The 24,887-nt window shown below is 38.0% G+C and overlaps 1 protein-coding gene across 5 annotated transcripts in view; it reads left to right on the forward strand.

Annotated features, from left to right (window-relative positions):
- The window catches only part of Unc13b (unc-13 homolog B), a 174,449-nt gene that overhangs the window by 66,005 nt on the left and 83,557 nt on the right, over positions 1-24,887 (forward strand). For 2 of the 5 annotated variants that reach the window (XM_070009369.1, XM_070009371.1), the window contains exons 8-9: positions 12,588-12,623; positions 16,718-16,952. In XM_070009369.1, coding sequence (XP_069865470.1) covers positions 12,588-12,623; positions 16,718-16,952 — 271 coding nt within the window. Of the gene's footprint in view, positions 1-12,587; positions 12,624-16,717; positions 16,957-18,823; positions 24,872-24,887 lie in introns of all 5 variants that reach the window. The other 3 variants (XM_070009370.1, XM_070009372.1, XM_070009367.1) reach the window with 2 other exon arrangements.

Below are 24,887 nucleotides of genomic sequence, written 5' to 3' on the forward strand. Positions count from 1 at the left end.
AAAAAAGGCTGGGCATGGTAATTCACAGCTGTAATCTCAGCTATGGTGGGAGGCATGTAGGAGGATCATAGTCCAGGCCAGCCTAGAGGAAAAAAAATCAAGACCTTACCTGAAAATATAGCTAAAGCAAAAAGGGCTGGTTGTGTGGATCATATGGTACAATGTTTGCCTACCAAGTATAAGGCCATGAATTAAAACCCCAGACCTACCAAAATAAAATTAAATAAATATAAAAAGAGTAGATATTGAACACTTCAGAATGACTTAGCACTTATCCAGTTGTTCATGAGCATTTTTCTTTGACTTATTAATATGATGAATATATTAATTTATATTAATAAATCATCTTTGCTTTCCTTTAATATTCCCTACTTGATTATGTTAAATTACTCTTACTATTAATACTAAGATCAACTTGCTTATAATTCACCTCAGATTTTCATATCTATGTTCATGGGTAAGGCTGGTAAATACTTGTCATTTCTCTGTGTTAGGTTCAAAGTGCTTCTCTTTTTCTTTTTCTTTTTTGTCCTGGAGCTTGAAATCAGGGCCTGGACACTGTCCCTCAGTTTTTGCTGAAGGCTAGCATTCTACCACTTGACACATAGTGCCACTTCCCGCTTTTTCTATTTATGTGGTACTGAAGAATGGAACCTAGGGCTTCATGGATATTATGCAAGCAATCTACTACTGAGCCACCTTCCCAGCCCCTAAAGTGCTTTTCTTAATTATAGCTTCTTTACTACTTCCCAGCCCTGGGCTGGGAAGGTGGCTCAGTGGTAGAGTGCTTGCCTTGCATGTATGAGGCCCTGGGTTTGATTCCTTAGCACCACATAAGCAGAAAAAAGTGGAAGTGGTGCTATGGCTAGTTGTAGAGCACTAGCCTTGAACTAAAGAGCTGAGGGACAGTGTCCAGGACTGACCAAAAAAAAAAAAAAAAAAGAGAGAATTTATTTAATCAACTGTCTGGAAAAAGAGAAGGGTATAATTTTTTTTTTTTTGCCGGTCGTGGACCTGAACTCTGGGCCTGGGCGCTGTCCCTCAGCACTTCATCTCAAGGCGAGCGCTCTACCACTTGAGCCACAGCGACACTTCGGGCTTTTTCTGTTTATGTGGTGCTGAGGAATCGAACCCAGGGCCTCATGCATGCAAGGCAAGCACTCTACCACTGAGCCGCCTTCCCAGCCCAAAGGGTATAATTTTTAATACTTGATTTTATGTCCTTTCTGAGCTGTCAGGAAATTTCTACAATTCAGCAAACTATAAGTGAGTTCTACAATTGCCTGGATAAATGACTTCACTTGGAGCCTAGGACTCAAGTATTCTGATATTTTAAAAGCCATAGAATATGGACTTTTAATTGGTGATGAAACAGTTTTAAGGGGGTGTATTGTATAATAATTATAGACCTTTTTAATGTGACTATTTCTGATTTTTTACATTTCCAACTAGAAACAAGGTAAATTATGCAGAATATACCTGTATGCTGTAGTCTAGTAAGTCAGCCTGGGAGATGGGATAAACACAGAGGGTTTACCGTCTAAGACTGAGGATTCCTTTTGAATTGGGTCCTGGAACTTCTGGAATTTTCCTACTTAATATATAATCACATTGGAGTGGCCTTTAAACTCTAGAATAGTGGGTCTAGCTGCATCTTCCTCTGTCAACACAATAGTATTGTGCTTCTATGAGAGACTGTGGCCTCTTTTGAATAGGAAATTCTAGTGCTGTGTTTTTCCGAATGTAAATTCAAGAATTATTGGAATGAAAGTCAATGAGTTGCTTAATTTATTTAAAGTAGGTAACAGCAAAAAAAAGTATGTTCCCAAGCAGTTCTGTAATTAATTAATTAATTAATTTGTTGGTCATGGGGCCTGAACTCTGGGCCTGGGCACTGTCCCTCAGCTCTTCAGCTCAAGGTTAGCACTCTACCACTTGAGTCACATGTTCCTTATCATTTACTACTCTTCCCATCCCATCTCCAGGTAATTCCTCATGGGCTTTCTGTCATCATGGTTTTTCCTAGAATTTTATATAAGTGGAATCATATCAGATGTATTCCTTTTGTCTTGTTTTTTACTCAGTATAAGAGTTTTTGAGATTCTTTTGTTTTGTTGAACATAGCAATGATTAGTGTTTTTTAAAACTGCTGATAGTTTTCCATTATATGGATTTACCTAACTTTTTAGCCCTTAGTGTGTTGACAGGTATTCAGGTTGTGTCTCAGTTATTATGATAATATGAATATCTCAATCATATATTTTCAATTTTCTTATGTAGGTGTATGTATAACTTCTAAAGAAATAGCCAGGGGCTGGGAAGGTGGCTCAGTGGTAGAGTACTTGCCTTGCATGCCTGAGGCCCTGGGTTCGATTCCTCAGCACCACATAAGCAAAAAGGAAAAAGCTGGAAGTGGCGCTGTGGCTCAAGTGGTAGAGCACTAGCCCTGAGCTGAAGAGCTGAGGGACAGCGCCCAGGCCCAGAGTTCAAGGCCCCACGACCAGAAACCGTCCCCCCCCCCAAAAAAAAGAAATAGCTAGATGGCTTTTGATTGTTAATAGAGACTGTGTTAAAGTTATTGTGTGCTGTTAAAAGAGAAAAAAAATGAACTTGATATGGTGGTACATGCTTGTAATACCTGTTACTGAGTAGGTGAAGACAAGAAGAACAAGATCCAGGTAAAAAGCACAAGACTATCTAAAAAACAAAGAAAAGGGACTTAAGGATATGGTTCAAGTGGTAGAGCACTTGGCCTACCAAGAATGAAGCCCTGAGTTGAAGCCCCAGTAGTGAAAAAGAAAAAGACAGAAAAGAAACTCCAAGAATTGTTTAAGTGGAATTTATGGAGGGTACCAATTATATAGAGGAAGAAAGAGAACATTTATTAGTTACTATCTAATTACTGTGTCTAGCACATAGTAGTTAAATGCTACCTACAAGATTTTCAACATTTCTGCAATCCAAGAGGCAAGTAGTAGTAATCATCACTTACAGATAAAAAAAACAGAAGGATACCAGTTTAAGGTAACATAGCTAGTAAGCAAAGGATGTTACAGTTTCAGAGGGTGGAGGATAGGATGAAAAAGACAATACTTCTCTCTCCATCTGAGCATGGCAAAGATGGAATTGTGATGATACTTGCCTATAAGGCTTTGTTTTGGGGGATGGTTACTAGTAAGATTTGATATTTATTTAGTTTGGAAAGCAGGAAAATAAATACTCTTTGAGTGAACTGTTGTAACTTATGGAAAGGGTAATGATGTGATTAGAAGTCAAATTTGGAACATTTTTTGGTTGCTACCTGCTGAGTTAGTTTAGTGGGATAGCAATGAGAAGTTCTTAAGTCCAGCCAAACTCTTTAATAATTCAGACATGAGGTAATAAGTTTCTTCATAAAGGCAGTGAGCCCTATGAGGAATGCAAAATATGAAGGAGACCTCAGTGAAATTAATATTGTTGACAAACAAAAAAAGAGAAATCAAGTACAGGGGAATTTTAGTAATGATCCTGTGACTTCTGGTTTTTGAGTGTTGGTCATTCATTCAGTAGTTTTGACTGGATGTATATTTGAAATGCTCTCATATCTGTAGAGAACTCATAAAATTATAAATATGTCATTAGCAGTAAGGATTGTGAAATTGTTTTTTATAATGAATATATAGCAATATATTTCATGTATGATATATATCTTAGATATGTTATTATTCTAATACCTTGAAATTTTCTGGGCATTAGGAAGGCGTTTAGTCTAAGGAGTCCTCTTGGTAGGCTGCAGGGTGGGGTCTTTGTCAGCAAGACAAAGTCATGACTAGAAGCTCAGAAATGTTAGCCCCCACTATCCTTCAGAAAAGGTAGATGGGCTGGAGATTGAGTTAATGGTCAGATATACCTATATGGTGGAGCTCTGTAAAAATCCTTGAGCTACGGGATATGAAGAACCTCTGGTTGGCAAATACATCCATGTTCTTGGACAGCAAGCGAAGCTCCTGAACCTAAGATCAAGTAGTACTGGGATTTGAGCTCAGGACCTTGCACTTGCTAGGCAAATGCTCTGCCACTTTGAGCCATGTCCCCAGTCTTTTTTTACTTTTAGTTATTTTTAAGGTAGGGTGTCCCATTTTTTTGCCCAGGGCAAGCATCAGGCCATCATTCTACCTACTGCATTCTGTGTGGCTGGTGTCACAGGCAAGCATGCTGGTTTATTTATTGACTGAGATTAAGCCAAGCCATATTTAGCTTATTAGCTGAGATGGAGTCTTACTAACTTTTGGCCTAGATTGACCTAGAACAATGATCTCTGCCACCTGAGTAGCTGATATTGCAGGCAAGCCATAGTACTTAATCCTCTTTGTAATTAGTGAATCCTCTTTGTAATTTCTCAGTCATCCTAGTGAATGATCAAGGAAAGGATCATGAGAATCCCAACTTATAATTGATTGATCATAAGTACCACTTGTGATGGATACTTTAAGTGGGGAGAGATATTGTGGAACTGATTTCTTCTTTACTTGTGGGGTCTGATCCTATCTCCAGGTAGATTCTATCACAATTGAAATCTCCATTGGACATTTTTTTGAGGTGTTTGTGTTTGTGTGTGTGTGTGTGTGTGTGTGTGTGTGTGTGTGTGTGTGTGTGTGTGTGTGTGTGTGTGTGTGTGTGTGTGTGTATAACAAATTTCACATTTTGGCTGTAGTGTTGGAATGAGTATGAGAGTAGCAAAAATAGTTTGGTTTTTCTGTTCTTACAGGCTGCTAACTTCCTAGACTGCCTGTCTCTCAGTAAGGTGCCACTAAGCTAAAGGATAATTTTGAACAGAAGAGATTTGAGGCATAGGGAGGTGAGAAACATTAACATGCTCATTAAAATTGTAATTTTGCCAATCATTAGTGTGAATCCCAATTTGAGGATGTTTGACAATGTGTCTGGCTTTCTAATAAGCTCTTAGGCACTTAATTTTTTTTTTTTTTGTAACACATTTGGCCATTGTCTTTCCCTGGTTGTTTCCTTTTTGACATCCTGTAACAAATTTGTACTTTCTACTTTGATCACATTTTACTCCATAAATTGTGGGATCTCTTGATGTTTCCTTCCATTACATGTTTCTGAAGAGTAGACTCGTTTTCATGTACCGAAATTTCTCTCATTATTGTTTTAGTGACTTCTGCTTTCTAAACCCAGTAGACCTTTTACAGATTTAGTTTATTTGTTGTAGCACTTAATACTTGCTGACTACTCCCTTTTTAAAGCTTTGCTGTGGTCTGTAATAACTTTTTTTTTTGGAGGCAGGTCTCACTATGTAGCTGAAATTGTGCGGCTTCCTACCTTAGCCTCCTTCCTAAAGGATGAGAGCAAAGACATATGCCACTATGCTTGGCTAGTAACGCTTCATTCTTTTTCCCTATGTAACTTCTAGGAAGACGTCTTCATGAACTTTTCATCTTCTGCCTTTTAAAGAAAGATTTGTTAAAATTTATTTATTTATTTATTTTTATTTTTATTTTTATTTTGGGTCCGGTCTTGGAGCCTGAACTCTGGGCCTGGGCTCTGTCCCTCAGCTCTTTAGCTCAAGGCTAGCACTCCACCACTTGAGCCACAGCGCCACTTCCGGCTTTTTCCTTTTTGCTTATGTGGTGCTGAGGAATCGAACCCAGGGCCTCATGCATGCAAGGCAAGCGTTCTACCACTGAGCCACCTTCCCAGTCCCTAAAATTAATTTATATATAGTAAAATCCCCCATTTTAGTGTTTTGACAAACATACAGATTGTGTGTATGTGAGTATGTGTGTATGTGTGTGTGTGTGTGTGCGCGCGCACTCATGTGTGCATGCGTGTATGTACACGTGTACTGGGCTTGATCTCAGAGCCTGGATGGACACTGTTAGCTTTTTTGATAAAGACTGGTGCTTTAGTGACAGCTTCACTTTGGGCTCTTTTTTCTGTGGTTAATTAGAGATACAAGTCTAATAATCTTTTCTGGCCAGGCTTGCTTTGTACTGCAATTCTCAGATCTCAGCCTCCTGAGTAGCTAGGATTACAAGTATAAGCCACCAGTGCCTGGCCAAACATATAGTTTAAACTATAGTCAAGATACAGAACAGTTCTATATACCTAGAAATTTATTATACTTTTTTGTAGTAAAACTTTCCCATTCTAAATTCATAGCAACTACTAATCTGTTCTCTGTTTTGATAGTATTGTCTTTTTCACAATATCATGTAAATGGAATCACATAGTTGTAGCTTTTTGTATCTGGCTTCTTTTACTTATAATGCATTTAAGATACAACTATGTATATCATATTTGTCTCTCTTTATTTTTTATTAGTATTCATTGAATGTGCCACAGTTTAACATTTATCAGTTGAGGGACATTTATGTTTCCAGATTAAAAAAAAATTTTTTTTTTGTTATTTGTAGGACTGGTCAGGGCCTGGGTGCTGTCCCTGAATTTTTTTTTTTTTTTTTTGCCAGTCTGGGACTTGAACTCAGGGACTAGGCGCTGTCCCTGAGCTTCTCTTGCTCATGGCTAGCACTCTACCACTTGAACCACAGCTCCACTTCTGGCCTTTTAGGTTAATGTGGTACTGTGGAATCAAACCCAGGGCTTCATGAATACTAGGCAAGCACTCTACCACTAAACCACATTCCCAGCCCTCCCTAACTCTTTTGCTCAAGGTTAGTGTTCTAACACTTTGAGCCACAGCTCTGCTTCTAGTTTTTGAGTGGATAATTGAAGAATCTCATGGGGCTCTGGGAAGGTGGCTCAGTAGTAGAGCGCTTGCCTTGCATGCATGAGACCCTGGGTTCAATTACTCAGCACCACATAAGCAGAAAAAAAAGTTGGAAGTGGCGCTGTGGCTCAAGTGGTAGAGCGCTAAGCCTTGAGCTGAAGAGCTGAGGGACAGTGCCTAGGCCCAGAGTTCAGGCCCCATGACCAGACCCCCCCCCAAAAAAAAAAAAAAAAAAAGAAAAAGAATCTCATGGGTATTTTTCTGCCCAGGCTGGCTTAGAACTGCGATCTTCAGATCTCAACTACCTGAATAGCTAGGCTTATAGGCATGAGCCACCGGTGTCTGGCTGTTTCCAGTTTTTAGTGAATTTGAAAACTGTCAACAAAAATTTGAAAACTTTCAACATTATCTAGATTTTTGTATGAATATATTTTTGCTTCTTTTGGGTAGTAGGAGGAGTATTTCTGGTTTGTATGGTGTATGTAAAACTTTATAAGAAATGCCACAACTGCTAGTGCCAGTACTCATGCTTGCAATCCTGGTTACTCAGGAGCCTTAGACCCAGAGATTAAGGTTCTAACCAGACATGGCTATGGAAGCTCCATATAAGCCTATATAAGCCTCAATTTCAAAAATAGCCGACAAAAAGCTGGGCAAGAGATGTGGCTCAAGTTGTAGAGTGCCACCTATGAGAAAACCAAACAGGAATGAGGCTCTGCCAGCAAAAACAAGAAAACAAAATGAAATGGAAATGCCAGTGTTATTTTGTAGAATGTTTTATGACTTTGAATTCTTGCCAGCAGTGTATGAGAGTTCTAGTTGTTTCATAGCTCACTAACATTTTGTGTTTGTAGTTATTGTTGAAGTCCTCTTCCTCTTGGTTTTCAATGTGTTATTTTTTTTACCCCTTTTATTAGCATATGTTAGTTTACAAGGTGGGGGGGACTTCATTGTGACATTAATCACCGTATTTTCTTCTGACATTTCCCTCAATTCTCCTTATTCTTGTTGTATTCTTTTTCTTTTTGGGTCCGGTCGTGGGGCCTGAACTCTGGGCCTGGGCGCTGTTCCTCAGCTCTTCAGCTCAAGGCTAGCGCTCTACCACTTGAGTCACCACGCCACTTCCGGCTTATGTTTCTTTATGTGGTTCTGGGGAATTGAACCCAGGGCCTCATGCATGCAAGGCAAGCGCTCTACCACTGAGCCACCTTCCCAGCCCCAATTCTCCTTATTCTTAAAACTTTTCTTTTTTGTACTGGTACTGGGGGTAGGGCTTGAACTTAGGGTCTGGGAGCTGTCTTGTAGCTTTTACACTCAAGGCTGGCTCTCTACCCCTTGAGCTATACCTCTAATTCTGGGTTTTGGTGGTTAATTGGAAATAAGAGTCTCATGAACTTTTATGCTGGGGCTGACTTTGAAACTAGATCCTCAGATTTAAGCCTCCTGAGTAGCTAGGATTATAGGCATGAGCCACCAGCACCTGGCTTCCTTCTTGAAATAATTTAAACAGGTTTCACTGTTCTACTTTCACATGTGCAAAGAAACTATGACCATCTATTACCTCTTGTTAGTCTTCCCTACTCCTACTGTGCACCCTTCCTCCATATAATCTTTGTTTTGTTTTATTATTGTTCATTTGCTTGTGTTTTGATACAAGGATCCAGGTTGGCCTGGAACTCACAATCCTCTTCAGCTTTGTGATTATGGGGGTTACAGGAATGTGCTACTCTGCCCAGGTATCCCCATTTTTTGTTTTTCTCAGCAATTGATTTCATATTCATCTAGTAATTCAAGCTAAAAATCTAAGCACAAGTCACTTACCAAAATCTCGAGTTTAACCTCCAAAATAGCTTATGAATCTGTCCACTGTTCTCTAACTTTTATGCCACAAATTATTCAGGCTATTTACATACATGTACAGCAGCTTCCTTACCACTAACAACCACTGGCCTTAATACTAACAACCACTGGCCCTGCTATTCCACTGTTCTCTTTCTGACATGGCCAGATTTGATTCTGTCTCTTCTATCTTAAAAGCTCCAGATAATTCCAAATTACTAATGTTATGTAATTTCTAAACTTTACTTATGGTCCCTTGAGATTAGGCTCTTCCATAGCTCCACAACCTCTCATTCAGATATGCCAGAAGTGTTTTTTGTTTGTTTGTTTGTTTGTTTGTGGCCAGTCCTGGGGCTTGACTTCAGGGCTTGGACACTGTCCTTGAGCTTCTTTTGCTCAAGGCTAGCACACTACCACTAATTGAACCCAGGGCTTTATGCATGCTAGGCAAGCACTCTACCACTAAGCCCTATTCCCAGCCTGCCAGAAGTGTTTTTTGGTTCACTGAATATGTCTTTTCATGTGTAATTTTATTTCTTTTTTCTCTTTCTCATTATCTGGGCTCAGCAAAACCTAACTAACCTTAGCTCACTATTAGCTAGTGAGATGTTTCCATACATTTTTGGGAATAGGAAGGAAGCATGTTTAATTAAACTGATGCTATTTCTTACAGTGATACCAAGATGAAGGGAACTAGCTTGTTAGAGAGCATGATAGCTCTTTCATGGACTAATGATATAGTCATTAGATAAGATTAGATTACTCAGTTTGTTAATACTGTATGTATTTATTATGAACCTTTTTTGTAGAAGGAACGGTTACTCAGTGCTGTAGAGTGCTCAAGAATGAGGAAGTGTCCTATAGGGACAATCTCCTTTGGGCTCAGAATTATGCTGAGAAAGAACATTGTCACTTGCCTGCAGCAATCTAGGTTGAAAGACATATTCTGAGATTCTATGTGATTATTTTTTCCATTTTCTTTTAAAAGGAAACAGGGCAATTACCCTCTAGCAGTTTCCATGGCAACTGTACTATAGCCCATAAAAATATTCCCCCACTCCATGGCTAGAAAGTTAAATCAAATTATTAAAAAATTAAACAGCTCACTAAAGCAATATACTCTTGCTGAAGAGTGAAAAAAAAATGGCATAGGTGGTAGGAAGAAGTGAGTACTTGGGAAGAAAAGTGATTGTCAGTGTACACAGCTAAGTTACACAGCCCATGAGTGCTTAGTAGTCCTACGTGCTCAGGATAGGGATTAGGTGAGGTAATGCAACTGCTTGGTTTGGCATCATCTGATGCTTCTGGAATTTTGAGTGTTACTGAAAACTTTCAAAGTAACCCATACCTTTGTGGACCAGCTATTGAAGTCCCTTAGCAAATCTTAGGATCTTAGTCAGAATGTGGAGGCCTAGGAATTGTTTCCTTTCTGCAGTCTTTTTGTTAGAAATCTATAAGGCAAGCAAAGACATGGCTATATGACAAAACAACAAATGCTAGCTGCTGATCTGATTTCTGTGAATCATCTTAGCAACAGAGGGAAGTACTTTACATGCACTGTTCAAGGATTTGTGCGAAGCCCTGATACTATACATGTATCTTCTCATCTAATCTTCATAATCATGCAACAAAATTCATGCTATTATTCTTATAGTACAGATGGGGAAATATCTATAATGACGTTCTCAACATCAGATTGCTAAAAATCGTCAGAGCCAGAAGATTGAATTTTGGCTTTTAAACCCATGTTCTTAATGATGAAGCTAAATTATTGCATTTCCTAGAATTAACTGCTATGTTTAGTAATTTCTTTCTCAGTGAGTTGCCTCAAATTCAGTTTGAGTATGGGAAAACATTTAAATTTAACTTTTTTTTTGCCTTTAAAACTGTATGGAAAATGTTCTCCCTTTTATTCTTCAGAGTTTCTGCGTTTTAATTGATTTTATTTTATAAAATAGTATAATTCTGAAAAAATGGGTATCCAATAAAAGAATATTTTATTACATAGTAGAAAATAAGTGATACATTTAAAAGAGAGACATGGCCATTTTGTATCTTTTATCTTTTAATAGAGAGCAGCAAAACTGGATTCACTCTCAGATAGGTGGTCACTCCTTACCATGGTATCAGAGTTGTCTCAGATATACAATAGCAGGCTCACATTTGGTTAGAGCCAACGAATGATCCTCCCAAGAAAGACCTTAGCCAGAAAGAGGTTTAAAACAGTAGATTAAGAAGTTTTTTTTTGTGTGTGTGAAAATACTGTACAGAGGGGTTACAATTACATGAACAAGATAATGAGTACATTTCTTTCTTTTTTTTATTGTGAAAATACTGTACAGAGGGGTTACAATTACATGGGCAAGATAGTGAGTACATTTCTTATCAAGCATTGTAGCCTCCTCCTTTGTTTACCCTTCCCATCCCTTCCCATCCTCCCTCCCCCCCCAATCCTCCCCCCCCCCCCAAGTTGTAAAGTTCGTTTTCGTCATGACAACTTGACTTCTCATTGTTGCAACAGGTCCACCTGTATCCTTATTTAAACGACTTGTTTTTCCCCTTCCCCTCCACAAATTATACCGACATCAAATACAGTGAAAGCAGGGGTTATACTGTGGGGGAGGGACATACAAAGCAACAAAGAAATAATCTTATAATTGCATTAGAAACAAATGCATGAAAGAAAAAAAACATTTAAAATACATATCTTAGGGTTCATTTTCCTAACATCACCTTATCTGACCTATCTGACCTTTTCTGCTTGACTCATACATATACTAGATATTGCAAATAAGGGAAATCATGGGACCTATGTTTCTTTGGGTTTGGCTTACTTTACTTAATATAATTTTTTCCAAGTCTTTCCATTTCCTAACAAATGGGGCAATTTCATTCTTTCTGATGGAGGCATAGAATTCCATTGTGTATATATACCACATTTTCTTGATCCATTCATCTACTGAGGGGCATCTGGGTTGGTTCCAGATCTTAGCTATGGTAAATAATGCTGCAATAAACATAGTTGTGCTGGTAGCTTTAGTGTGGTCTTGTTTGTAAACTTTTGGGTAAATGCCCAAAAGTGGGACTGCTGGGTCATAGGGGAGCTCTATGTGGAGTCTTTTGAGGAACCTCCATACTACTTTACAAAGTGGAGTGTAAACTTGTTCAATGAGTACATTTCTTTTTTTTTTTTGGTCGGCCGTGGGGCTTGAACTCTGGGCCTGGGCGCTGTCCCTCAGCTCTTCAGCTCAAGGCGAGCGCTCTACCACTTGAACTACAGCGCCACTTCCGGTTTTCTGGTGGTTTTATTGGAGATAGGAGTCTTTCCTGCCCGGGCTGGCTTTGAACCGCGATCCTCAGATCTCAGCCTCCTGAGTAGCTAGGATTACAGGCGTGAGCCACCAGCGCCCGGCAATGAGTACATTTCTTATCAAGCATTGTAGCCTTCTCCTTTGTTTCCCTTTCCCATCCCATCCTCCCCCCGCCCCCCCAACCCTCCCCCCCACACCAAAGTTGTAAAGTTCGTTTTCGACATAACGACTTGTATGTCTCATTGTTGCAATGGGTCCACCAGTATCCCTATTTAAACAATTTGTTTTTCCTTTCCCCTCCACAAATTATACCAACATCAAATACAGTGAAAGCAGGGATTATACTATACCATGGGGGAGGGACATACAAAGCAACAAAGAAATAATCTTATAAATGTGTTAGAAACAGTGGCATGAAAGAAAAAAACATTTGAATACATATCTTAGGGTTCATTTCCCTAACAGAAGTTTTTTTTTTAAAAAGTTTTTTTCCTTTGTTCTATAGTGAATAAGAGCAAGAATATTTGTAAATTTGTCTCATGTTTGATAGAAAGCAGATACTATATTGTATAAAGTTGAGGAATGTAAGTAAGACAAGCTCAAGTAAGGTAATGTATGTAATGATTGGTGAATTGGGAAATAACTTTAACATTTTTGCAAATTGTCTCTGTCACACTTCTTTTGCTTCTTCTTTGTGGTTTTCTTAGGTCACTGGACCTATTTGGGCTGGGGAGAGCAGCAAAGTACGTAAGAATTTCAATTCCTTATAATTTTCTTCATGATACACTTTCATGTACTCCCTCTAGAGTCTAGGCTGTGAAGCTGGATGTTCATGTGTACAAGCATGTATAACTCCATGCCCCTCTCCTCTCCTTTCCCACTTAAATCTCAAGAGAGAATTACCTATAGTGGAGTGATATATCCTTTCAGGCTAGATTCTTGATGACTCTGTGTGTGTGTGTGTGTGTGTGTGTGTGTGTGTGTGTGTGTGTGTGTGTGTGTGTGTGTGTGTGTGTGTGTGTGTGTGTGTGTGTGTGTGTGTGTGTGTGTGTGTGTGTGTGTGCAAGTGCAAGTACAAGTGCGAGTATAAGAAAGAATAATTCCCTCCCCTTCAATCTTTACCTGTTGAAAACTCATACTTCTTTCAAGTCATCTCCTCTAAAAAGCTTTCCCTTCCTGCCCTGTGAAGAAGTGAACTTATTCCTTTCAACTCATATAGGGCCTGATTTACGATATTCTTAGGCAGTAAGTTCCTTGTATCCTTGTATAACAATTCAAATATTTATGATTATATTTTTGTTCTCCTATTAGACTGACTTATGGTCTGAATAGCTCATGTTGTGTAGCCTTGTGTGTATAGACATTCACTATTGAAATGAATAAATGTTCACAGTCTTGAAATTTTCTGTCTTGCAAATAGACTTTGCCAGGGGCTTTTCAACTTCTCCCTTTAAACTAGCTCATTAATCTCTCTATAAACTGAATAACCAAACCTGTACTCAGCTAATTTCTTTTTCTATAAAGCCATGAGTTTAAAACCTGTATATACCTGGCATGGTGTTATAGTATAGATTGTAGGGACAGTAAAAGATAGTGATACCCTAAAACAATTCTTTAATCAAGCTCCAGTGTTAACACATTTTCCTTAGTTTTCTCTTTAGTTCCTAATTACTTTTAGTAGTGCTAGGAGTTTTACTTTCTAGGAAAACTGAGAGTGGTTTGGAGAAGGAAAAAGCTGGCCTTTGACTTTCCGTACCTTTCCCCCTCTCAACTTTTTCTCTCCTTTATTTCACCTCACTTATTTTCTTTCTGATTTTTATATTCTTTCTTCTCCCAACCTCTTCTTTCCATGGATCCCTTCTTAGTATTTGTCCTTGATTTCTTCTGTACAGAAATGTTGGTAGACTTTAGGAAGGGTGTGGAGTATTCCTCTCCTAATTAAACAAAATGATGAGGATGAAAATGAAGAAGAAGAAGATGATGATAAAAGGCAGAGCTCTGTTTAGGACTAATAGATCAAATGCTGTGAGAAAATAATGGCCTATCCAAGTAGTTTCTGGCTTTGGATTATGGGCTCTTAGCTCTGACTGAGCTACTTTCTCAGTGTCATAGCCAAGAGAATGGTCTATAATTGTGATCTCTTTGGAGACTCAATCTGGATGCTCTGATTTATGAGCTAAAATTTGTCCTGGTGAGTCTTTTTATTTTGTCTCTTTTGTTGTCTCTGTCCCCTAATGTATGTTTGTTAATAGTCTGACTTCTTCTATAGATTCAGTAAGAGTTAAGTATGAGTGTCTTATTGCTTTTGTCTCTTGATCCTTTCTTTCTGTGCTTCAGAATAAGGAGTATATCAAGGGCTATAAACATACCCCCAAAGTCTTTTCCCTAATGTGGCAACAGAATGCTTTGTAAACAGAATGCTTTCCATTCCTATTTTATGACTTTGTTTACACTCTTTCCTATACTTGCCCTAGTCAAAGGACTAGCTTCCTAGTTTCTTCTTTCTTTTTTTAAAATATATTTTTGTTTTCTTTAAGTAGATGTACAAAGGAATTGCCATTCAACAGATCACTTTATGAATGCATAGTTTCTTTTTCCCTTTTCTCTTTCTCTTTCCCTCCCTCTCTCATTCCCTCTCCCCCCCCCTTTCTTTCATAGTACTGAAGCTTAAAGTCAGGACCTCACATTTTCTTGCTTGTCTGGCGCTCCACCACTTGAGCCATGCCTCCAGCCCTGCATTTTTCTCGTTTGTTGTTTTTTTGAAGACAGAGTCTCAAGGACTTTTCTTCTCAAGCTAGTCTTAAACTACAGTCTCAGAGATCTTACCTTCTGAGTAGCGGAGATTACAGGCATGAACCACAGGCACCTGGCTGACTGTTTGCTGTAACTGGCAAGTATTAACAATTGGTCCTGGCCGTATGAAGGTTGTCTTCTTCTTTTTTTTTTTTATTGTAAAATACTGTACAGAGGGGTTACAATTACATGGGCAAGATAATGAGTACATTTCTTATCAAGCATTGTTTGTTTCTCCTTCCCATCCCTTCCCATCCTTCCCCCCCACCGGTTGGCTTCTTTTTTGTGCTGATTTTTTTCTTCCTGGAGTTTTGATTATATTTCTCTCCTTTTAAAAAAATATTCTCATCCTGCTATAAAATCAATAGGAAAATCCCACAAGATCTCCTTTTTACCTTGATCTGTGGCCTCCCTTTGTTGTTATAAACTCAAAGAAGAAAGACTTAAAAGATGATCTTATTCCTATGCCTTAGCTAATCCCAACCCACAGACATTAACTGGCATCCAGTGGTCTAATATTCTTCCTTGCTTATAAAATGCACATTGTGTTCTCTGTTTTAGAGGAATTATTATGAACTAGTTTGTAAACATAAAAGCCAAGGTGTCATTATCCATTTGTCTCCATTATCAATGCTCTTTGAATTGTTGTCCTTATTCTGTTCTTATCGCCCATCTGAATGATTACACAAGTCTAATCCTACAGCCTCCAGGAGGCTTCTGTTGCCCACACTGCTACCAAGAGTATCTCCTAAAATTATTAATATGAGGAGTCCATCATCTGCTAAAAGTGTTTCTCATTTGGGATGGCAAATCCTTCTTTTCCTCACTGTAAGCCAAAAAGGAACTTGGCAAGAATGGACATGTGTGACCTTGTTACTCATACACATATGGGTATGGTGTCAGATATGATTTCTCTATAAAATAGTTTACACACACTATTAGATTGAGTTCCCTGTTCAAGTAGAGTCTGATTTGTAATGTTGGTCATTTTTGCTAGCATCAAGAAAAAAAACTAGGTTGTCAGGTGCTGGTCTGAGAAGCAGAAGTAATTCAGTAAATTTTTATTTACAGCTATTAAACTTGACTAAATGGAAGTGTATATGTTTTCTTCTGTAAGTTGATGCTTAGGATTGAAATTTTGGGCCCAGGGTATAGGTGCTTGATGGGAAAGATTAGGAAAACCTGACATTGAAGCAATGTTCTTTGCTGCATTTAGAGTACAGTTTGGCTTGATCTCTCTCTCTCCCTCTCCCCCTCCTCTCTCTCTCTTTCTCTTTCTGTTTCTCTGTCTCTGTCTCTGTCTCTCTCTATTATATATATATATATATATATATATATATATATATATATATATATGTATCTTCTGATATTGGACTTGACCTCAGGGCTTTGTGTTCACTCAGCTTTTTTTTCTCACAACTAGTGCTCTACCATTTAGGTTCTATGTCCAGCCTAACTTTTTAGTGATGAAGTTTCAAAGACTTTTCTGCCTGGGCTGGGTTCAATCTTCAATCCTGTAGATATCCTGTTAGCCTCCTGAGAAGCTAGGATTATAAATTATCTACTGGTATCCAGCTCTGGTTTGACTTTTAAGCATTGGCTATGACCTTCATGGTTTCTAGGACCAGTTTCTGATGTCCTTGTAGCTTAACATCTGCAAACACTAGACCAGCTCTAAAATAAGCCTTATATTTTCCTCCTCTATCTACTTCCTCCTTTTTTATAATAGTAGAGAACCAGATTTAAAAGCAAATTTTAATTAGGGTTATGATAGCTAGAGAAGCAGATCCCAAAGAATTTTGCCTTAAGGAAAATGCAACTTGGAGCTGCTCTAAGAATCAGTACTAAAATGAAACCAAGTAGACTCAGGTTATTGATCAAGGCAATTCTATAACTGGCTTTAAGGTCATTGGGCTCCTCTGCAGCTCTACCTGCTTTTGTTCTCAAACTCTAGGTTGTGGCTACCCACAACTCTGCAAGCAGATAGAGTTGTTGAAAACTAAATAAAGCTGGAGTGCTTGGATTCACTGTGCTTATTCCACAGCCTTTGAAGATCCTGATAGTGCCGTCGATGACCGAGACAGTGACTATCGCAGTGAGACCAGCAATAGCATTCCACCTCCTTACCATACAACTTCCCAGCCCAATGCTTCTGTTCATCAGTTTCATATGCCAGTTCGATTGCCACAGCAGCTACTGCTTCAGGGCAGTTCCCGGGACTCTTGCAGTGATTCTATGCAGAGTTATGACCTCTATTATCCAGAGCGACAGGCCCTCAGGTGGGTATTGAGAACAAAGTTCTCTTCTGCTGATAAAAGCTAACAAGAAGAATTTTGGTGCTTTGACTTGTGGTGGTAATGAAAGTGAGGCAGTATGATGGTCCAAGTTACACTCAGTATAGATTCTCAGCTTTTCTCCCACACATTTACATTTATACATTTCATCAAGAATACTTCATTTCATGATCATTTCATTTCAGTGGTTTTCAACTGGTGACCATGGTATGTACCCCTGGGTATATGGCTGAAAAGACCTACTCCCCTAATATCCCACCTTGCATCTAGATCAGTAATTTTTTTTTTTTTTTTGCCAGTCATGGGGCCTGAACTCTGGGCCTGGGCGCTGTCCCTCAGCTCTTCAGCTCAAGGCAAGCGCTCTACCACTGGAGCCACAGCGCCACTTCCGGCTTTTTCTGTTTATGTGGTGCTGAGGAATCGAACCCAGGGCCTCATGCTTGCAAGGCATGCACTCTACCGCTGAGCCACCTTCCCAGCCCCCTAGATCAGTAATTTTGATACATACTTTATCAAGAGTAAAACAAAACCCACAAATATTAAATGTTGGGATAACCCCTCCTATATAAATATTCCTAGGCCTTTCATAAGAGCACAGTGCTCTTATTATAGCAGATTTGGTACTTTTGATGTGACTTTATTGATTTCTTAAATATATAAAATATTTACATGGTTAAATAAATTTTATTGTTATTAAGGAGTTGTACAAAGGTGGTTAAATAAACTTTAAATGATAATACACAGAGAATCTTCACTCATACCTGTTACCATTTTTTTTTTTTTTTTTTGCCAGTCAGTTGTGGGGCTTGAACTCTGGGCCCGGGCACTATCCCTCAACTCTTCAACTCAGGGCAAGCACTCTATCACTTGAGCCACAGAGCAACTTCTGGTTATCTAGTGGTTAATTGGAGATAAGAGTCTCACAGGCTTTCCTGCCCACACTGACTTTGAACTGTGATCATCAGATCTCAGCCTCCTGCATAGCCTAAGGCGTGAGCCACCCATGCCTGCCATACTTATTACCTTTTTCTGTTGTAGTTCCTTCCTGTCTCCTACTTCCCTTCCCATTGCTAGTTCTTTTTTTTTTAATCCATTGCTAGTTCTTATGTATCCTTCTGTAGACCATTGTTATATTTCTGTAAATTGAAAATATAAGCCAGGCACTTTGGCTTATACCTTTAACCCTAGCTACTGAGGATCACAGTTCAAAGCCAGCCTAGACAGGAAAGTCTGTGAGACTCTAATCTCCAATTAATCAACAAAAAGCCAGTTATGGCTCAAATGGTAGAGTATTGGCCTTGAGAGAAAAAAAAAGCTCAAGCCCTACACACAAAACAAGAAGTTCTATTTATGATGTGGAAAAACTATTTGACTGCATTGCTATATGTAACATTGATTAGGAATGTAGATTCTCTTTTCATGATTTTAGTTTGAATGTTTTTTTTTGTCAGATTGGTGTTCTAATACTATTGATCAAGTATTTAATCTTGTAATTTACTTCTTCTTTTTTCCTGTCTCTCCTTTTTCTTTACCTTACTTTTCCTCCAATTTTAACCTCTTGCATCAGACAAGGCTTACAGGCTAAAAATGACAAAATTAGGATCATTTCAGCTTTCTCTGATAGTGACTATGAAGAACAAGCAAATGTCTACAAAGAGAGAGAAGGAAGCATACCACAAGATCTTCTAGAAAATAGTACCAGAAACTTGAAGGAAGCAGAGGTAAAAGAAATTAGAACATTTCTAAAAACTGATGAATACATCAGCCAACAAAAGCACCTAGAATACAATTGGAAAAAGACACCATCTCAGAGCCAACATACAGAATTCTCTACTGATCTTAATTTTGATCATCAGTTTGAAACAACTGCATTCTCTACATATCCTCAGAAATATAATTCAATACATAGAAGAAAAAAGAAGCCCCCTAGTAAAAGACAGCAATATGACACAAAGACTAACTCCAAATATATATATCCTGATACTGAAAATTATGATCACATTGAAAAGAAGAAACAAAATTACCCAGCTTTGTATTCCTACAAAGATGGATTTTTGGTTAAGAGTGGTACATGGACTACCAAGAGGGAAAGTCATGATCTGCCCTGTTGCTTAAGAAACTGTGAAAAGTTACATGGCTCAAACCAGCCTAACATTAATTTTTCTCCATTAGATATTGTTGAAGATTCTACTAGCAGCACTTCTGAAGAATTCTTGTATTCCCCTATTTCTGATGAGCAGGAACATTCACTGTCTCCAACATGGGATCCATCCAGTATCAATCCTATGGAAGATTTTACTGAAGAATGTTATATGACAAATCCAACATTGCAATTACAAAGGATGAATTGTGATACAAACCCAGTTGGAGATCTGTTAAAGTGCTCAGTGGGAAAGCTAACTCCTTCTATTGAGGAACCCAAAGAAGACTATGTTGACACAATGGATGAGCTTCAGTGTTTGGTAGAAACTGTGTCAGAATATTTAGCAGAGAAGGAAGAAGAGATCAATAGATTTGGTTCTCTTCCCAAAACTAAAAAAACACACAAATGCAATAATACTGTTGATAATTCAGAACAGAAGATGCTTGGTGATCAAATACCACCTCTAACTAATATAAAGAATGACAGAGACAAAGCCATTTCTTTCTCTGAGCTGAGTGGAGTAAAAAATGCTGTTGGGTCTTTATTTAATTCACTAACAGAAAAGGTGGGGTCAGGCACAAAGCATTTATCAACTTCTGTGGAGAAACTGGTTTATTTAGTTCCAGAAAAAATAGAAACTCTTAATCAAACAGAGACAATTAATTTAGGATCAAAACCCAGTAATAAGTCAGTAGTAGAGAAGGATCTATCCATTCAACCTTCATTTTCCTTTCCAACAATTGATAATAAGGATACCAGTAGAAATGGCAAAACCTTGGAAAAAGAGCACACAAGCACCAAGAGTGAGAGTTTAAACTTCCAGGATGTAACAGAGACTACTAGAAGGGATTCAGTACCACAAAGTCAGAGTTCAGTTATAAAGTCTGTTTTCAGCATGTTAAATCCACTAAAGATCTTTTCAGAGAAAGAAGAGACCAAAAAAGAAGACCAGAGTAAGACAGCGAGGAAAGAAAGCTTTGTTGGTTTGGAATCAAATCAAATGGAAGCTATCTCTGTCAATCACCGTAGTAGCTGTGGTGCTTTATGTAAGAGTGATGAAACCCCAGGTTTCCAAATACAACCAACTAAAGATTTATTGTCCTCCCATGTTGCCAATGAACCTTCGAACATAGCAAGTTGTACAAGTAAGAAAGATAATATTGAGAGTTTGTTGGAAGGAAAACCCCCTGTAGATTTGTCTCTGTTGCCAGATCAATCAATAACATGTGCTAAAGACAATCCAGGACATCTTTGTATAGCCAGCAGTAGAACTGCAAATGAAGAGGCTACTTCAGAGCCATCAGAAGAGGACAAAGTTACTGGTGATGATGATTTCCTTGAACCACTCAGAAAATCATTTAGCCATTTTTTGTTCACATCTCCTGAGACCTGTTCAAAGGAAACTTTGTCAGAGCCTGTGAAAACTCACCAGTTGGAGGAAGATGGAAGGGAAAAAAGCCCTAAGAAAGATAGTAATTCCTTTTCGTTTAGTGGAAAACTAAATATCCCATTTTTCAGAGTTCTTAGTCATTCTGAAAAGCAGCAGGATTTACGAGAAAAAGGAAGCATTTTTCCTTTGTTTAAGTTTCCTTTTACTGACAGTCATAGCACTGATAATGAACAGAGTTTGCATGGTTCAGCAGCAACCACTAACAAAGAGATCCAGAGAAATTGCCATGAAGATGCTATACTTAGTTCAATAAAATCGAATTCAGTTCCAAATCATCTAGGGGAACTGGGAAATACAGAAGAATTTAATAACATCCAGATAAATTATCTGGAAGATGTCAAACTTAGTAAAATGAAGTGTAGTTCAGTTCCAAATATTTATAAAGATCCGGGGAAATTCAGCAGTTCAGAGGAATTAAGTAAGAATGACCAAATGCCCTGTCCTGAAGATGCCAAACTTAATATAATGAAGTCTGATTCAGCCCCTAATATTAATGATTTTGAGAAACCTAGGACTATAGAAACATTAAATCCAAATGACCCTATAGCAGTAGAGAATGATGAAAGTGCTATCTTTGGAGTTGTGCCCAAAGAACATAGAACCTCAGATCTTTCAGAAGAGCTCAAGGATTTTGCACAAGTGACATTTTCAGTAGCATCAGACTTTTCATTAGAGTTTATTTCAACCACCTCAAAATCTACTAGAGTTAATGAAGATAAAGCTGAGGATAAAACTTCCAAGAAAATCACACAAGGAGGTTTCTTTTCTGGTTTGCTTAATAGGTTTTCTTCTGAGAACTTACCTACTCAACAAGAATTAAATATGACAAATGATGACTCCAGTCACAAGAGTGGTACCTCAAGTTTATTCTCTGGAATATTTAACTTTATATCAAATAGCAATATGAGTGATTATAAGCCAAATGAAATAAAGGTTGTTTCTTTAGACAGTATAAAAAGTTTGAATGGAAATAAGCATTTATCCCTGGATGAGGTCTCTCCTGCATCATGTGTAACTATTGAAAATCTGAGGAACCAGGTTGAAAACCATAAAACTTCTGGTTTCCTAGGAAGCATTTCATTATCTAAAGAAAACACACCATCATCTGATAATTGGCTCCATAATCATCATTGCTCTCCAGCATGGAAAAGCCAGCAAGATGAAAAGCAGTGTTCCTCTTCGGAGAATGCAGTATTTCATTGTTCTCCCAGTTCTGAACCATCTTTCTCAGAGAATTCTTTGGCTAAGAGGCCAACACTAGACCATCTTCTTCAAGAAAAACCACACGAAAGTTCAAATATGTTAAGTTTACATGCACTAGACACTAGCACTTTAAATAAGCCAAACCACTGTCAGGCTTTTGAAGAGATGAACAGTTCTTTATGTTTTGAATGGGACTGTAATACAAAAGATTTTTCTAAAAATTCCAGAAAACTCCAACCAGTTTATCATACATTGAATCAAAATACATTTCCATCAGCAGATGCTTTCTTGTGGCCTGACTCAGAAAGCCCAGTAATAAATTTTTGCCAAAAAGATCAAAATGCAAATATCTTGGAATGGAGAACAAATCCAAACAGTGTCATTTGGTGTGACTTACCATATGAATCATCTGATCAGTTAGCATTTAATGAAGATTACTTATTAAGAGGTGATATGTGGGCAGCTAATCCATTATATGGAAATTCTGGTTATCTCTCAATTAATGAGACTAAGAATTTGCCAGAAGAATTACCCATCGACTTAAGTTATGCTTCACTTTATGAGAAAACTATGTGTTCCATAATTGATCAAGAATCTTTAAGAATGGGAGAAAACTTTATCTTTTCAAATTTTGATTATGAGTACCAGGAATGGATGTCATGCCTTGAAAATGGCATCTGGTTGCCCTCAGAGGATGGGAATTATGGATATTATATGTTCCATGATGGTCAGTATATCTATTCTCTCCTCACTGATTCTACTGGTCAGTATGTATATTTATTTATACCAGATTATTCTTATGGAGAATATTTGAATTATGATTTACAGACAAATAATCTGACAAGTATGATATTTGATGACAGCATTATTTCTGCCCATAGTTTTCAAGTACATGACAAAGAAGATGAAATATTGTGGTATGTGGAAGAAAGACCAGCTGATGACCCTCTTGATTTATCTGTAGCTTTTCCAACAAAAGAGAGATCATTGTATGTAAATTTAGAAAAGTTTTCACAAGTACTAGAAGAGTCAGCTTTTGGCCAAAGGGATCAGCCATTAGATTTTTCAGACTATAATCCTCAAAAGTTTAAAGGAGATTTTAAATCTTTCAAAAAAAGGACTAATAGTTCTGGAGATCTTGAATGCATACTGGATCTCAGAAATCACCCCCAAACTATTAGTAGTCATGTCTTAAATAGAGATCAAATTATAGGGAAAGCTAAGAACTGGCCTCTAGCTAAAGATGCATCTGCTCACCTTTCCACTTGCCATTGGCTTCCATCTTCTTCTAAAGAAGTTACCTCTTCAGTTCATTCTCAAACTATGATTGGAGGCTCACAGCAAGCCGACAAAACATCAATGAATAATCTGACTCCAGTGTTTTCTGTTTTGGGTGCCTTGGTTGGAAGTTCTTTGAATTTTGCTAAGAATGAATCTTTAGAGACTTTGGTCATGCCAAAATTGGATCAGCAGTCAAAATCAGTAGAGCTCACAAATGATGATAATCCACCATTAATCTTGAGTAAGCAGTTACAGAATAATTCCCAAAAGGAAGAAGAAAATTATCTTAAAGATCCAGAGAGACAAACAATATTTGATGTCCAACAACCAGAGCTTACTGAAAATGTAAGGCAAGAATTCCTTTTAAATAAGAGCAGTCATGTGAAAAAGCAAAGATTGCTAAAATCTAGTTGTCAGGTAAGTCAAACTACTCTTCAATCTAAATCAGATATAGAAGGTGATAAAACCATTACGTCTGACTCAATTTCAGATCCTCTTCCACTACCGTTTAGTAGGGAGGAGCACAAGAATTGTGAGCTTTCCCAGGACCAATCTTCCAAAGAGTCTGAGAAAACTTTATTTAAAAGTGCATTGAAACTTTTTGGTCGGCGAGAAGAATCTTCAGTAATGATGATGACAGATGAAAAACAGCCACCTGGCTTCTTGAACCTCTTTAAAACCCAGGTGAATAAAGAAGAATCATCAAATGTGGAAAGGAATGGTGATAAAACTAGGAAGCCATTATCTCAGGAGAAGAAAGAATCATCTGGTGTTTCAAATTTTTTTGGTACCCTTGGAGATTTCTTTAAAACCAATGTATCTCCTGTACAAAAGACTGAAAATATAACTATTTCTTCAATGATTGATGAAAATGAGGTGAGGTCAAGTCCTAATCCTGTTCAGCTAAAGAACCAGAATAATGGGAATATTCCTCCTGCCACAATTTCCTCTAAAGGAAAGGTTAGAGTTAGAAGTTTAAACAAACAGACTACTATTGATTACAGTGAACCAAGGGAATCATCAACTAGAGATATACAGGGTTTGGATTTGAATGAAAAAGAGGTACCCTTTAGAGATCAGCAGTCAACAGATACATCTTTTTTAACAAGTAATCTCCAAGAGTCTCCTAGAGATACTTCAAAAGAAACTAGTGACATGTCTGCAATGACAGCAGCTCTGAAGTCTTTTGATAATCCTAGCCAAAGAAATTTAAATGAACAAAATCATTTTCCTGACAAAGACGGGAGTTTTTCAACTGCCACAACTTCTCCATCCCAGCCAGAACTGCCAACAAGAAAAAGTGTATTTTCCTTCTTAACTAGATCTGAAAAATATGAGAACAGAGCCTCTGCTCCTCTACCAAGAACCAAATCTCAAGCAGAAGGGCTATTCACACTTCCTTCCTTTTTCTCTGCTACTAGGTCAAGCATCAAGAAGGATACTTCTCATAATAGTTCTGCCTTTAGTTTGTTCAACTTATCGTTTTTGGATGAAAAGCAACAATCTCCTGGGGAAAAACAAAGTGTTTCACCTGGTGTTCCAGTGATTACTCAGCCCTGTAAGAAGCCAAGTGTTTTTGTAGACACTAGTGACACATTGACTAAGGAAAGGCCCAGTAGTCATAGAAATAGCATAGCCCAGGAAGAAATTTATGAACAGCAAACACTCCCTTCTACTTCCATTAGTAATACCATTGAGGTTACTTCTTTTGCACATGAGCCCAATGTAGAGGGAAATTTGAGTTCTAGTAATGAACTAGGGACATCTTCAGATTTTCAGATGAATCATTTACAAAAAGACATTGTTTCTCCTCTACCAGAATTTCAGGCACAGGAAGACATTG

This window comes from Dipodomys merriami, unplaced genomic scaffold (assembly GCF_024711535.1).
Source record: "Dipodomys merriami isolate MVZ:Mamm:240054 unplaced genomic scaffold, mDipMer1.0.p SCAF_11, whole genome shotgun sequence".
Taxonomy (NCBI): domain Eukaryota; kingdom Metazoa; phylum Chordata; class Mammalia; order Rodentia; family Heteromyidae; genus Dipodomys; species Dipodomys merriami.